General features: G+C 33.9%; 1 protein-coding gene across 1 annotated transcript in view; it reads right to left on the reverse strand.

Annotated features, from left to right (window-relative positions):
- LOC135209488 (proline-rich protein 36-like) overlaps positions 1-15000 on the reverse strand; it is a 50154-nt gene that overhangs the window by 26521 nt on the left and 8633 nt on the right. Inside the window, exon 2 of the mRNA XM_064242146.1 lies at positions 14278-14383. Within this exon, the coding sequence (XP_064098216.1) occupies positions 14278-14383 (106 nt within the window). The remainder of the gene's footprint in view (positions 1-14277; positions 14384-15000) is intronic.

Raw genomic sequence — 15000 nt, forward strand, 5'->3', positions numbered from 1 at the left:
CCAATTTCGGAAAACACTTCGACTGACGAAGGGCAGTCAAATTTTGAGCGACAAGCGAGTGCGTGTGTTTGTCAGTGTTCAAGTTTTTTTTTTATTTTTTATTTTTATATTTTCCCGCGTTCGCAAAAGATTGAGACACAATCAAGAATGATCGCGGACCATTAAATGTGAGGTAGCTCTGAAGGGTGGTGCCACTTCGAAGCGCATTTTTCCTCTCAAATATTTCTTAAACGTGCTCTGCTTTATAGCACAGATGCAAAACAGCTGATTAGATATATATATATGCATATATATATATATATATTATTATATATATATATATATATATATATATATATATATATATACATATATATAATATTATATATATATATATATATATATATATATATATATAACCTTGGCACCTGTATGCACATGTGCACATATGCGCATTTTCTGTACCTTATGGTTCAACCTATTTCAAGTTTAGTATGTACATGTGCACACACATGTACATATACGTGTCTTATGTTCAGCCTATTTTCAAGTTCTGTGTATTGATAATGTATACATATATACATTTATATATATAGAAATATATACGTATATATATATATATATATATATATATATATATATATATATATATATATATATATATATACTAATATATTCAGAATTCAAGAGCCAAGTTCAAAGTGAGTTGCAGATATCACTAAAAATAGAATCAAAGATTTTTATATATGTATGTGCTTTTCAAAAGTGATCAGTTCTAAAAGTTAATTCTAAATTCAAATATCTGTTGAGTTTTCTCTTTAGTTTGTAAAAGTATTCAGACAAGATTACGATTAAGAATTGACGGGAATGACTTGATTCGTAATATGAGTTAAGATTTTTAAACCTGTTTTTATATCTTGACTTTTGCAGTCGCATTAATAGAAGCTTAGAAACTTTAGATTCATACACCTTCAGAAAGATTATAAGAAAAAATTTTAAAATTTAAACCGATTACCATATTACCATATACGTGCCGCCTCCCCCCCAGTATTTGCGGGGGATACGTACCAGACCCCACCCCCGCGAATAGTTTAAAATCCTTATAAAATTGCTTAAAACCTCCTATTTTGTTAGTTAAAACTAAAAAAAAAAAAAAACTAAAAATTTTTGTACCTTTTTTTTTATATTTTTAATATCACAAAAAGTGCATTTTTGTGATGAAATTGATAAAAATAAAAAAAGTCCTTCGATGTTGAACGGAATGGCGAACATCAAGTATTCGACCAGAAATTATTTAAAAATTATTTTGCTTGTTGTCGAAGGGTCCTGGCCATCTCACTGGTTTTCGTAGGTAAAAATAGTTGTTCATATGTACGATTTCCAGGTAAAAAAAAAAACTCAGTCGAAGTAGACACATTTCTGAGAAAGTTGGTGAGTGTTCGAGGAACATGCGTAACAAAAGACATACAGCGGGTTGTGATAACTCTGCAAAGTTAGTGGGTTATTGCAGCCTTCGTCATGGATGGAAAGCTCTAGGCGGTTCTTCTCAATATCTTGTCAAAAAAGGCTGTTTATATTCATGGTTTTCTTGTGCATACATACATAAATACATAAGAGCCACCGTATAACGCTATTATGCGAAACACTCTCCACACTTGTGAGATTCATACTGCATATCAATGCATACACAAAGTAGGTATCGATATATATATATATATATATATATATATATATATATATATATATATATATATATATATATCCCACCTGAAGAAAACTCTTGTTAAGAGCTCTCAAGACGAAACCAAATATTAATATCAAATGACCTCTCTTGATAACTTAAAGAAAATACAATGCAAAGAGCGAGAGAGAAAAAGAATAATAATATTCTTTGAGATAGAGAGAGAGAGAGGAGAGAGAGAGAGAGAGAGGGGATAGTAAAGAACGCTGACAATGTTACTCCCTATGTACTCTGCGATTTCGGGATCTATTGAAATTTCAGAAATGGCTGTTTGTGCTACGCTTCCCTTCCCTCTGCAATTTAATCAACAGCTTTCTCGAATACTTTCACTCCGAACAAACACTGAGCGTCGACTTTCTCCCTCGACTTTCTCCCCACGAAAGGGTCACTCGCTGCTCGCATTTGGTTTGGAAGTGAAAGAAGAGAAATACGAAGGGAGATAAAAATCTCAGCTGACAGAGGCGACTGTGTTCACTGTGGTTACTCTGATTCCGAGAGAGAGAGAGAGAGAGGAGAGAGAGAGAGAGAGAGAGAGAGAGAGAGAGAGCATAATTCTCTGACTGGCTTTTCCAATTACTGATAGAGTGTGTTTATTCTTTGACTAGCCCTTGTAATTAGAGAGAGAGAGAGAGAGAGAGAGAGAGTAAGAGAGAGCGAGAGAGAGAGAAGAGAGAGAGAGAGAGTATAATTCTCTGACTGGCTTTTCCAATTACTGATAGATGTGTTTATTTCTTTGATAGCCCTTGTAATTAAGAGAGAGAGAGAGAGAGAGAGAGAGAGAGTATAATTCTCTGACTGCTTTTCCAATTACTGATAGAGTGTGTTTATTTCTTGACTAGCCCTTGTAATTAGAGAGAGAGAGAGAGAGAGAGAGAGAGGAGGCGAGAGAGAGAGAGAGAGAGAGAGAAAAGGTTTCTCGAGCATAAAATTCTCCAATGCCTATAGTACCTATATCAAAGAGATCTGTATCGTAGCCAGGGTAATTAATTTCCCAATAAAGCAGACGACATACATACAAAAATATATTACGTGAATTACATAATTACATCCTCCCCTGAAAAGAACAACGCAAAAGAAACAAATAAATAATACAGTTATGCAAAAATGAAAGTCCATGGAATTATTTCCTCACTTTTAAAAGAACAAAAGGCTAAGAATAAAAAAAAGGTAAAAAAAAAAAAAAAAAAAAACACGAGAGTGACCCGAAAGTAATATATACGATTTGGTTTTCATCCGCGTGACTCATCCGACTGGCAGGGAATCTCTCTTAATTAAAGTTAAATATTAGATACCCCCGCTCTGTTAATTTGCCTAAATGCATTTGGAATTGACTTCCAACAACAGAAGATAAAATCATATATTAAAACCGGATATCACTCGGCCTCGGCCAAGGGAGGAGAGATTGCTAGAGGAAAGTGTGTGTGGAAGAGAGAGAATTATGAAGTTAGGGATTTGTTTTTCTTTTTTTTTTTTTTTTAGGGCATCGCAGGGATGGGAAGTCTTGCACGGAAAATGATACGGTTTCAGTGGTTGGAATTCTATATATATATATATATATATATATATATATATATATATATATATATATATATATATATAAAACCAGTGTTTAATGGACCTTTTATACTTGAGAGTATCCTGTTTTAACAGAAGAATTTACTCACACACACACACACACACATATATATATATGTATATATATATATATATATATATATATATATATATATATATATATATATATAAAAACCAGTGTTTAATGGACCTTTTATACTTGAGACGTATCCTGTTTTAACAGAAGAAAAATTTACTCACACACACAACACACATATATATATGTATATATATATATATATATATATATATATATATATATATATATATATATATATATATATCACAGGAAAACAGCAGTCGTTCGAGATATATTCTCAAGGAAGCAAGGGGGAGACGTCTTTCTGGCAATTTTAAAAAGCTTTATTAAGCGACGTTTCGGGGGTCCAGCCCCATCATCACGGGCTGTAAAAAGGATTAATACACAAATATAATAAAAAGAATTATCCCAGTAACTAACATACTTTTAAAATTCATAGAAAACTACTACATTGCTAAGAAAATTCCCATCTCAAGTGAAAGGAAGAAGACGAGTGACCAGAAGGAGAAGGAAAAAAGGGTTCCAAGTAAACATAGTTATGCCAGGTGAAAGAGGGGTAGCGGTAGTTTGATTGTTTAATTTTCGAACTATTGTTTTTATGGAAAGCGATTCGAAGACAGCAAGCTCTTGAGGAGAAGAAAGCCCGTGTAATGATTTTAAAGTGTTTGTATTCTATATTGAATTTGCATTTTTTTTTAATGTTCTCGAATGTTCGAGAATTCTGGTGAAGCCAACCGGACACCTGTTCTATAACTCACTCCCCCTGTGGCAATCAATGCGGACTTTAAGAAGCCTACGTGAGACCCCGACATCATTTCCCAAAACTACATTTGGGGCACGAAAATAAATAGACCGCATTGGAAGTCAGAAGAGGCTCAGCTTTTCTTTATATCTAAATAAAGACCCAATAGTTAATGGGTTTCTTACGATTAGTTGGGTTTTTATGGCCGGACAATGTTCACGTATTAAACGTTTAACTTTGGTATAAAAACGTTGTATCACTGATAAACGGTACCACTAGCAAAGAAAGTCATGCTGGGAGCAGTTGGTCTGTTATTTTTCTCTATTAATTTATTATTTAAAAATTTGGTTAGGTATTTGAAGAAAACCTTTGCTGCGATAGCAGTTATCGGCGAAGTACTGTTGTAAAACAGTAATATCATTGTGAAATTCCGACCAGCCAGAGGAGAGAGGAATATGCCATGTGGAAGAGTGTATGTAAGGCGTTTACTTAATGTTAAAACTACAAAAGCTGTAAAAATTGTCCCTAGTCCAGTAAAAGTCTCTAAAAATTGAGGTGTTAAAACCGTCCGTATTACGTGACACTTCTATATCTAAGAAAGAGAGCTTATTATCATTTTCATAATAAATTGTAAACTTGATATTAGGTGGGTCTGAATTGGCAAATTGTAAGAAGGAATCAGCCCCCGTAATAAAGCCTTTTAAAATACCAGAGACGTCTACCCTTGCTTCCTTGAGAATATATATATATATATATATATGATATATATATATATATATATATATATATATATATATATATATATATATATATATATATTATTACAATTCCTTGAGCGGATGACCCAACATCATGAATTGAGAGCTCGTTAACTTTCACGACGTGATTTCAATAATTATATCTGCGAATTATCAGTCAAGCCAGAATATTTCTCAGGTAAGTTAATAAAAATATATGCACTGCATTATTAACCAAATAAATGGTAATAAATATCTCATAAAAAACTAAAATATTAAGTAGCAACGAAGCGAAAATCACCTTCGTTGACTAAAGATATATAAAAACGACACCAAAAAGATTTCCTAAATGGGCAGTTCTGGGTGAAATCGAAGTCTGCATTTGTTTGGTCGGGGACCAATATCCAAACCCCGCCGAAACACCCCCCCCCCCCCCTTCCCGCCCACCTCCCGCCCCTCAAACGGCCCCCCCAAAGTAATCGGTAAAGTTCTCCCTTCCCCTTCAAATCAGATACCACTGACCTCGTCAAAGGTTGCTATTTACCCGGACCAAAGACTTTCGTTTAGATATTGTAGAGGATTCCTCTCTGACAGAATATGTAATGTAATGGAAAACGGGTCGCTCTTGTAATCGGGACATTCGTCTGATGACTGCATTGGTATGAGAGAGAGAGAGAGAGAGAGAGAGAGAGAGAGAGAGAGAGAGAGAGAGAGAGAGAGACTGACTCCAACAGCGAAATACTTTGAAACAAATATAGTCTCCAATTCAGCTTTAACCTCGTAATGTTAATAGAACCGACTCACTTGAAAATCTACCTATTTGATTACAGCGACGATAGTGCCTGTTTAGGTGTTATGTATCTCCCTGGAGAGAGAGAGAGAAAGAGAGAGAGAGAGAGAGAGAGAGAATATCAAATATTACCTCTTGTCAGGCGCCCTTTTTCAAGTAGCACTAATGGAGCTGAAATCCTCGCATTAATCAGGCTAAAAAATATTAAAGAAATTAAAAATTGGTTAGATCAAAAATTGAAAAAAAAAGAAAATAAAAAAGCGCTCTCAAATGCGACGACGGAAAAAATAGAACATTCATCAATCACGTCAATGGACGTCGATGGATTAACGGGAAATATCTCGTAATTGGAGAAACACAAACATTATGCTCATTTCGACGATGATTCGGCTTCAATTCTCTTTGATCTAGCCGAGGTTAGTGCCGTGTCAAAGACTTGACGGGTGTGTCTTGTAGGGAGAGTGACAAAGCGACTGACTACCTGTTGTTGAGTGATTGGATTACAAAATCTGACTGAGATTCAACCTGTCTGTAATTAATCGGCTATTCGGTTTTATCATTTGAGGTTTGTTTATCTTGATTCTTTCTTTGTGTTTATTATTACTTCTATTAACATAATATGTATTTCTATCTTCTATTTTTTTGTTTGAAATTTATTTACCTTTTAATTAATTTTTATTTTATGTATTTTTGTATGCTTATATTTTTTTTGTCTTTTCGTTTTTTGACCTTCTAATGTATTATATTTCAACCAAAAATTCGGGTTAAAGCCACCCAAACAACAACAGCCATGGCCCGCCGCCCCCCCGCCCTACGGCCACGCCCACCGCCCCGCCCACTGTCCTGTGGTTTAATGTTCCTTTTGGGGGTCCACCAAAGGCCCTACCAATTAAAAGAAGGGAGTTGACCTCCTAGCCGGTACCTTCATTCTTCGTAACGAACACCCTCCCACGAAATACGCCCCACGCCACCCGTATACCCCTCAAAAAAGAAAAAAATTTCCGTAACCAACTTCCGTAACCGAACACCCTCCCCACGAAATCCCTCCCCCTCAATCCCCCACCCTGTATACCCCACCAAAAAAAAGAAATAATAAATAAAAAAAAACTCGAATTTCCCCTAACCAACTCTGTGTCACAACTATCCTATTTTGGTCTCCTTTGTAACCAGGGAGTACTTTTTCTTTTTCTTTTAACGTCTAACACAACTACTCCTCAGAAGCCGAATGAAAACATGCGAGGAAAAACATGACCCAATTTTTTTTGGAACAATTCGACTGACGAAGGGGTCAAAATTTCTGAGCGACAAGAGAGTGCGGTGTGATTGTCAGTGTTCAAGTTTTTTTTTTAATTTTTTTTTTTATTTTCCGCGTTCGCAAAAGATTGAAAAACAATCAAGAATGCTCGCGGGACCATTAAATGTGAGGTTAGCTCTGAAGGGTGGTGCACTTCGAGCGCATTTCCTCTCAAATATTTCTTAACGTGCTCTGCTTATAGCACAGATGCAAACGACTGATTTAGATATATATATATATATATATATATATATATCTTCACCTGTATGCACATGTGCACATTGCACATTTCTGTACCTTATGTTCAACCTATTTAAGTTTAGTATGTACATGTGCACATACATGTACATATTTCTGTGTCTTATGTTCAGGCCTATTTCAAGTTCTGTATATTGATAATGTATACATATATACCATTTTTATATATATAGAATATTATACGTATACATATATATATATATATATATATATATATATATATATATATATATATATATATATATACTATATATATTCGAAATTCAAGAGCCAAGTTCAAAGTGAGTTGCCAGATATCACTAAAAATAGAATCAAAGATTTTTTTTTATATGTATGTGCTTTTCAAAGTGATAGTTCTAAAAGTTAATTCTAAATTCAAATATCTGTTGAGTTTCCTCTTTAGTTTTTAAAAGTATTCAGACAAGATTACGATTAAGAATTGACGGGAATGACTTAATTCGTAGTTTGAGTTAAGTTTTTTAACCTTTTTTTATATCTTGACTTTTACAGTCGCATCAATAGAAGCTGAGACACTTCAGATTTCATACGCCTTCAGAAAGATTATAAGAAAAATTTTTAAAATATAACCAATTACCATATACGTGCCCCCCCAGTATTCGCGGGGGATGCGTACCAGACCACGCGAATAGTTAAAACCTTATAAAATGCTTAAAACCTCCTGTTTTGTTAGTTAAAACTCAAGAAAAACCCACTAAAAATTTTTGTACCTGGTTTTTTTAATAGTTTTATCACAGAAAGTGCATTTCGTAAAGAGATTGATAAAAAAAAAAAAAAAAAAAAAAAAAAACGGAATTTGTGAATATTTCTTATAGAAAAATATCGCGAATAAGTGCATTTCCCGCGAATAATGTGGGGAAATGTTCCCGAAAGAAAACGCGAATGTGTGAATCCGCGAATCCGGAGGACGCGAATACGGGGCACTGTACGTTCATATCGTTACGGCCTCTTGTATTCAGCTAGGATATATCAGGTTTCAAACGCCTTTAGACAAACGATAAAATAAAATAAAATAACTTTTAAAAAAATCCAATTGTTGTAAACGTGCATATCGATTAACCATTGGAGCCCTAATAAAACACAAAACTACTTACTGCTTTCTATCGATTCGAATTACCTTTCAAAAGTGTTATTTATTAATTTTTTGCACCAAATCTTGCATTCAACTAGGATATATCAGGTTTCAAATGTCTTTAAACAATTGATAAAAAAATTTTTAAAAATAAATCCGAATTATTGTACACGTGCATATCGATTAACCTCTGATATCTTAATAAAACACAAACTACTTACTGCTTTCTATCGACCCGCGTTACCTTTGAAAAAAAAAATTTTTTTAACCAAAAATGCAGGTGCAGAGGACCACGGGAAGCGCAAAAGTGCAATTTCCTGAAGGTAACAGCTTGCACCAGGGGAGAGCTCAGGTATGTTATTTGGGAGGAGAGAGAGAGAGAGGAGAGAGAGAGAGAGAGAGAGGAGAGAGAGAGGAGAGAGAGAGAGTCTAAAAATGTAAATAAATATCAGTGGTAATGGAGTTGTGCCCTTTGAAAAGGAAGCTACTCAATCAGGTGTCATAACCACGCGTTTAAACCAGAGTTTTTTTTTTTTTTTTTGTGGGGGGGGGGGGTCCTGGGGGGTGTGTTGTGGGGGTTGTGGGGGAAGCGGGGCGGAGGGCCAGTTTTGCAGTTCGCACAGAGAAATTCTTTTTATCGAAATAGAGAAAATAAGTATCATTTGTGAAATTTATTTTTTATTTTCGCTAGATATATAAAACAGGCGTTGTTTAGAATATCAGTTGTTGCCACGTCTGTAATGTGTAATTTCGAATAATAATAATAATAATAATAATAATAATAATAATAATAATAATAATAATAATAATAATAATAATAATAATATGCTGGGAGTAAACCCTCTTTTAAACATGTTTTATTAAAAGTAATTGCGGCCTCAGCTGCATTTATTTTATATACGTTCTTCTTTAATATAAAATTAATGCAGTTTAAGCAACAATGAGAAAACCATCATTAGGAAAATAAAGAAGAATTACTTTTAATAATAACAATAATAATAATAATAATAATAATAATAAAATAATAATAATAATAATAATAATTGCGAAAAAGGCCATGCCAGCGTGAACATTATGAATGTTGGTTTTCTAAATGATTTTTAGGATTTTAGGGTTTAAATTTGTATGTGCTGGTTTTCGAAAAATCATTATAATCTTATACTACTTTTTATTTCCAACATAGTTTACTTTTGGTCCACCATAATGAAAGGCTTAAACCATTTTGAGTGTTATCTTTGTTCAGTAGCAAGAGTACAGTAGTATAAATAAAGATACTAGAGAAAAAGAACATAACTGTTTACTCAAAAATAAAAAAGAAAAAAAAAAAAGTTTTCGATTTATTTTCATTATCAATAAAGTATTCTGGCAACGTAACTGTTCTCTTATATTATTTCCGGCTGTGGGGTATGAAACGAATGTGTATCATATGCTTGATATATAAGCTGCTCTTATATTATTTGCAATGCGAACAATGATATTATTTGGATTAAAACCGTCTCCCAAATTTCAGGAATTCAGGACAATTTCGTATTGGCTATAATTGAACAAAAATCTGCACCAATATATAGAACTTTTATTTACACTCATAGTACGTAAAGTTATAAGACATACCTAGTGGTATAGTTATAAATGTATAAAACTTATTTACATGTAAATCTATAGGACAAGTGGTAATACTTACGATATAGAAACCTACAGCAACTGCTAACATAATATCGCCATGTTGTACAAACGAAAACACTTGTACTCGGATGGAGTCTACAATATGGTAATAGTTTGTTATATTCGTATTTTGATTTTTTTCCCAAAATTTTTCCAAATTTCCTCAGCCCAAGCATCGTAAATAAACTGAATCTGAAATTGCATAAGGTATGCAATGGCTATTTCGCGTTGAGGCACCGTGAATTTTTCATATTTCACATCCCACAAAAAATTTGTGGGCAAATGTTTTTATTCTTCTTGATTTAACTCCACGATTTCAAAGCGAACTCATTTTGCCGCTTTTTTTTTCATGTGGATTTTTTTTTTTTTTAATTTTTTTTGCAGTGACAGTTTTCTGTCAAAACAAAATTAATCTACGTTTCTGGGATGTCGAGTCAAAATTAAAAATGCTCTGGGAAATTGCATTCGTGTTTCCTTCTCTTAAACACCGTGATCGTTCGTTTACAGTTTTGTAAATTGCCGTCCGAATGATTCATTCTACTCTCTCTCTCTCTCTCGTCTCTCTCTCTCTCTCTCTCTCTCTCTCTCTCTATATATATATATATATATATATATATATATATATATATATATAGAGAGAGAGAGTATATATATATATAATATATATATATATGAATAATTATCACATCGAACCGTGATCCATTTATATATCAATTCAAGCTACAAATGTCCTTTAATATCTAAATTCACTTTACCTCCCAAATGATATATTTTCATATATGTACCGAAGGGGAATTTTTTAAGTTGATAACAATTTCGTCCCCCCATGGGATCGAACCACCCGTCCAGGTGGACGGGGACGAAATCAGGACAGTCCGTGACGCTATCCAATCAGCCAACAGCGACGCTATAAGTTCATATCGATTCTGACCTTACAAAATCACCCTCGATCTGGATGCTTTCGTAATTAGAATCGATATGAAACCCCGTCTACCATGTTGGCCAATTCGAGCGTTTGACAGAACGTAGCCTTTTGTTATCAACTTAAAAATTCCCCTTCGGTACATATATGAAAATATATCATTTGGGAGGTAAAGTGAATTTAGATATTAAAGGACATTTGTAGCTTGAATTGATATATAAATGGATCACGGTTCGATGTGATAATTATTCATAACAAAAGGCTACGTTCTGTCAAACGCTCGAATTGGCCAACATGGTAGACGGGGTTTCATATCGATTCTAATTACGAAAGCATCCAGATCGAGGGTGATTTGTAAGGTCAGAATCGATATGAACTTATAGCGTCTCTGTTGGCTGATTGGATAGCGTCACTGACTGTCCTGATTTCGTCTCCCCGTCCACCTGGACGGTGGTTCGATCCCATGGGGGGACGAAATTGTTATCAACTTAAAAATTCCCCCTTCGGTACATATATGAAAATATATCATTTGGGAGGTAAAGTGAATTTAGATATATAAAGGACATTTGTAGCTTGAATGATATATAAATGGATCACGGTTCGATGTGATAATTATTCATAACAAAAGGCTACGCTCTGTCAAACGCTCGAATTGGCCAACATGGTAGACGGGGGTTTCATGTCGATTCTAATTACGAAAGCATCCAGATCGAGGGTGATTTGTAAGGTCAGAATCGATATGAACTTATAGCGTCTCGTTGGCTGATTGGATAGCGTCACTGACTGTCCTGATTTCGTCCCCGTCCACCTGGACGGTGGTTCGATCCCATATGGGGGGGGACGAAATTGTTATCAACTTAATTAAAAATTCCCCTTCGGTACATATATGAAAATATATCATTGGGAGGTAAAGTGAATTTTGATATTAAAGGACATTTGTAGCTTGAATTGATATATATATATATATATATATATATATATATATATATATATATATATAATATATATATGTATATGCATATTGTGACGAAGTGCCAAGTATCTGGTTACTACACTTACCATTCATTATTTGTTACCACACAACAGCCAGACACCTGTACCTTCATCACAGGTACTAAACGACTGAATACCCTAAAGGCAACAGTGATCCCTTAAACAACTTACCAGTATTGCAGAAAATCAGACTAAAGTTCATCAAAACAGGTGTGAGGTAATCTTGTAAGTAATTAAATTAGTCAAAGGGTACCACTTCATCAACAACTTAAAAGTCTAAGTATTTCCCTGATTTCAGAAGGCTGAGTAATTCCCGGGTTCTAAGTCACTTCAAGTAAATTGAAGGAAAACAGATCAATTACCACTGTATGCTCCTACCTAAGCAAATCTTATAAATACTGGTGAAAAGAAGCACTTATAAAAATTTAAAATACAAAAATTTATCATTAAACTCAAAATTATAGGTGAAATTCACAATATCATGGAAAATTACTGTTACTTGAAAACAAAGTAAAGTTTAATTAATTCTTGAATTAATTAAGTAAAATTAAATCAAAATTAATTTCTCACAAAATTCAAGAAAATTAATTCAATTGAAATTTCAAAAGTGTAGGTAATAATTAAAAATTTGGAAATTAATTCACAAGTGCTAAACAACAATGAAACTTGAAAAGAATTCTAAGTAAATGCAAATTAAATCACAAGTGTTATATTCAATTAAATGTGCAACAATTAATTTATGAAAATAACTAAGTAAATTAAATTGTGAATGCAAATGAAAAAACAGAAAAAGGTGTAAAATATCAAAATTGTAAAAAGTATCAATCACACAGAACATAAAATAAAAACACACACTTCCATAAGAAAATGGATAAATGCAAAAGAAATCACTTCAAATGAAACACAAAACGAAACACAAAAACAATGTGTTTAAAAATTTAAGCGTTCTTCAAATCACTGTAAATATTAGTTTTTTAAAATTTTTATAAACCACGTTACTCTATTCTTTAAACCACTGTAATTATTAGTAGATATATTGCAACGTTATTAATTGCAAACTAACATAACACACTTTACCTCGGTACTAATTTTCTTCTGCTGCAGCTCGTTTCATAATCTCACTAAATGATACTAAATAACTCTAAGAAATATCAAATATGAAATTTATGAGTGACCAACAGTAACGTACAGTAAAGTCTTTACGTTAATATTAAATCAAAAGTGGCGTGCGAGAGAGAGAGAGAGAGAGAGAGAGAGAGAGAGAGAGAGAGAGAGAGAGAGAGAGAGATGTCTGAATGCAATGTGGTTCTAAGTAACAATGAACGCTTTTTCTCTCTCCTTGTATGGGCAACTCAAAAGACTGACGGGCTCAGAACGTTTTGGGCATGCAAAAGATGATGCAATCCTTCTAGAAGCTTCTAATATGACGTAATATTACAGAAAAATCATGAAATATTCACGTGGCAAAGATGTACGAGTATGAAAAGAGTCATGAACGTATTAGTTTCATCAAACGACACGAATTCGACAAAACAGACTCCTCGAGCAAGTAAGTTTGATTAAGATTGACATGCTATGATAACAAAACGGAGACCGCGAGGTCCCTTATCTCGAGGCGATGAAAAGATACCAAAAACAATTCTAGCTTCGAATGGACAAAGATAATCTCTCTCTTTCTTTTCATTCTACGTTATAAATCTTTAATTATGTTATGCAGAATCTAAGCATACATTTTAAGACATCCTACAACTCTAAGGAAACTGAAAAATGTAGCAAAACTCTATTATAACATTTATACAGTCAAAGAGGGGATATATGTGTTTTGAAGTAGCAACATATAGTAATAATAATAATAATAAATATATATATATATATATATATATGTATATATATATATATATATATATATATATATATATATATATATATATATATATATATATATATATATATATATATATATATTATTACGATCTCGACTCTCGGATCGACAGGTTCTTAAAAATTAATAAGCAATTGGGCTGTAATGACTGACTACAGGTGACAAACAAAGGAGGGAGGGACATAACAAAACCAAAAAGTTTACCTTAATTAATTTATTTACAAAGAGTTAAATACATAATATATAGCGAGTCAAGGTTCTGGGTGGCAAAAACACACAAATTATCAAACTAACAATAATAATATATGTAAAACCAGTCGAAGAATCAATAAAAATCCACCCTGCAATAACAAAGCCATGAAAAATCACACAATCTGTAAACAGAAACAATAAAAAAAATAGGCCAGCATAATACATAATTAAAATTAACACTTAAGCGGCATAATGATACAGAGCAAAACGGGAACACTTCCTCAAATAATGAGGATAACAGTCCAAGCTGGACGATCAAGACAGAGCCTATAACAACACACCTGGTCTTTGGAACATATGAACCAATCCTCATCGATTGCTGGACGATCAAGACAGTTTGATACACAACCATCGTCCTCAGAGACAGTATGGAGGTCCTCCTGACCACTGGAGATAAGACAGGGTTGATACAACCACCAACTCGTCCTCAGATACTCTCCGCTGCTCTGCTGCCAAGATCTGCCTCTCTGCCGCTCTGAACCTGACTGGTCGTTCTGCCCTCCAGAACCTGACTGACGAAGTTGACGCCAGTCCAACAGGACGTCAACTCGCCAGCAATTAAAAACAAAAACAAAGGAGGAAGGCAACAATCCACCAAGGGAACAATCGGCAAACGATTGTTCTAACATATACATATATATATATATATATATATATATATATATATATATATATATATATATATATATATATATATATATATTACACAAAAAACAACAAACACAATTATACGTAATCATACAAGCGTGCCTGCATACTACATGTTTCCACTTGCAAAATAGGCAAATCAGAATGTCAAACTAGTCCATGCATCTGAACCAACATAAAAGGGCAATGCCGTAGGGGAATCCCCTGTCACAGCCACAAAGGTGGAAAATTGATTGGGGGCGAACGCCCCCCCCCCCCCCCCCCCCCCCACCACCACCCACCCCGCCTTCCTTCGGATCGAGTGCGGTGATCTTTTAAAAGTAAATTAGTGCAGGGGGGGAACCAGATAACTCTCC

Source organism: Macrobrachium nipponense, chromosome 11, assembly GCF_015104395.2.
Source record: "Macrobrachium nipponense isolate FS-2020 chromosome 11, ASM1510439v2, whole genome shotgun sequence".
Taxonomy (NCBI): Eukaryota; Metazoa; Arthropoda; class Malacostraca; order Decapoda; family Palaemonidae; genus Macrobrachium; species Macrobrachium nipponense.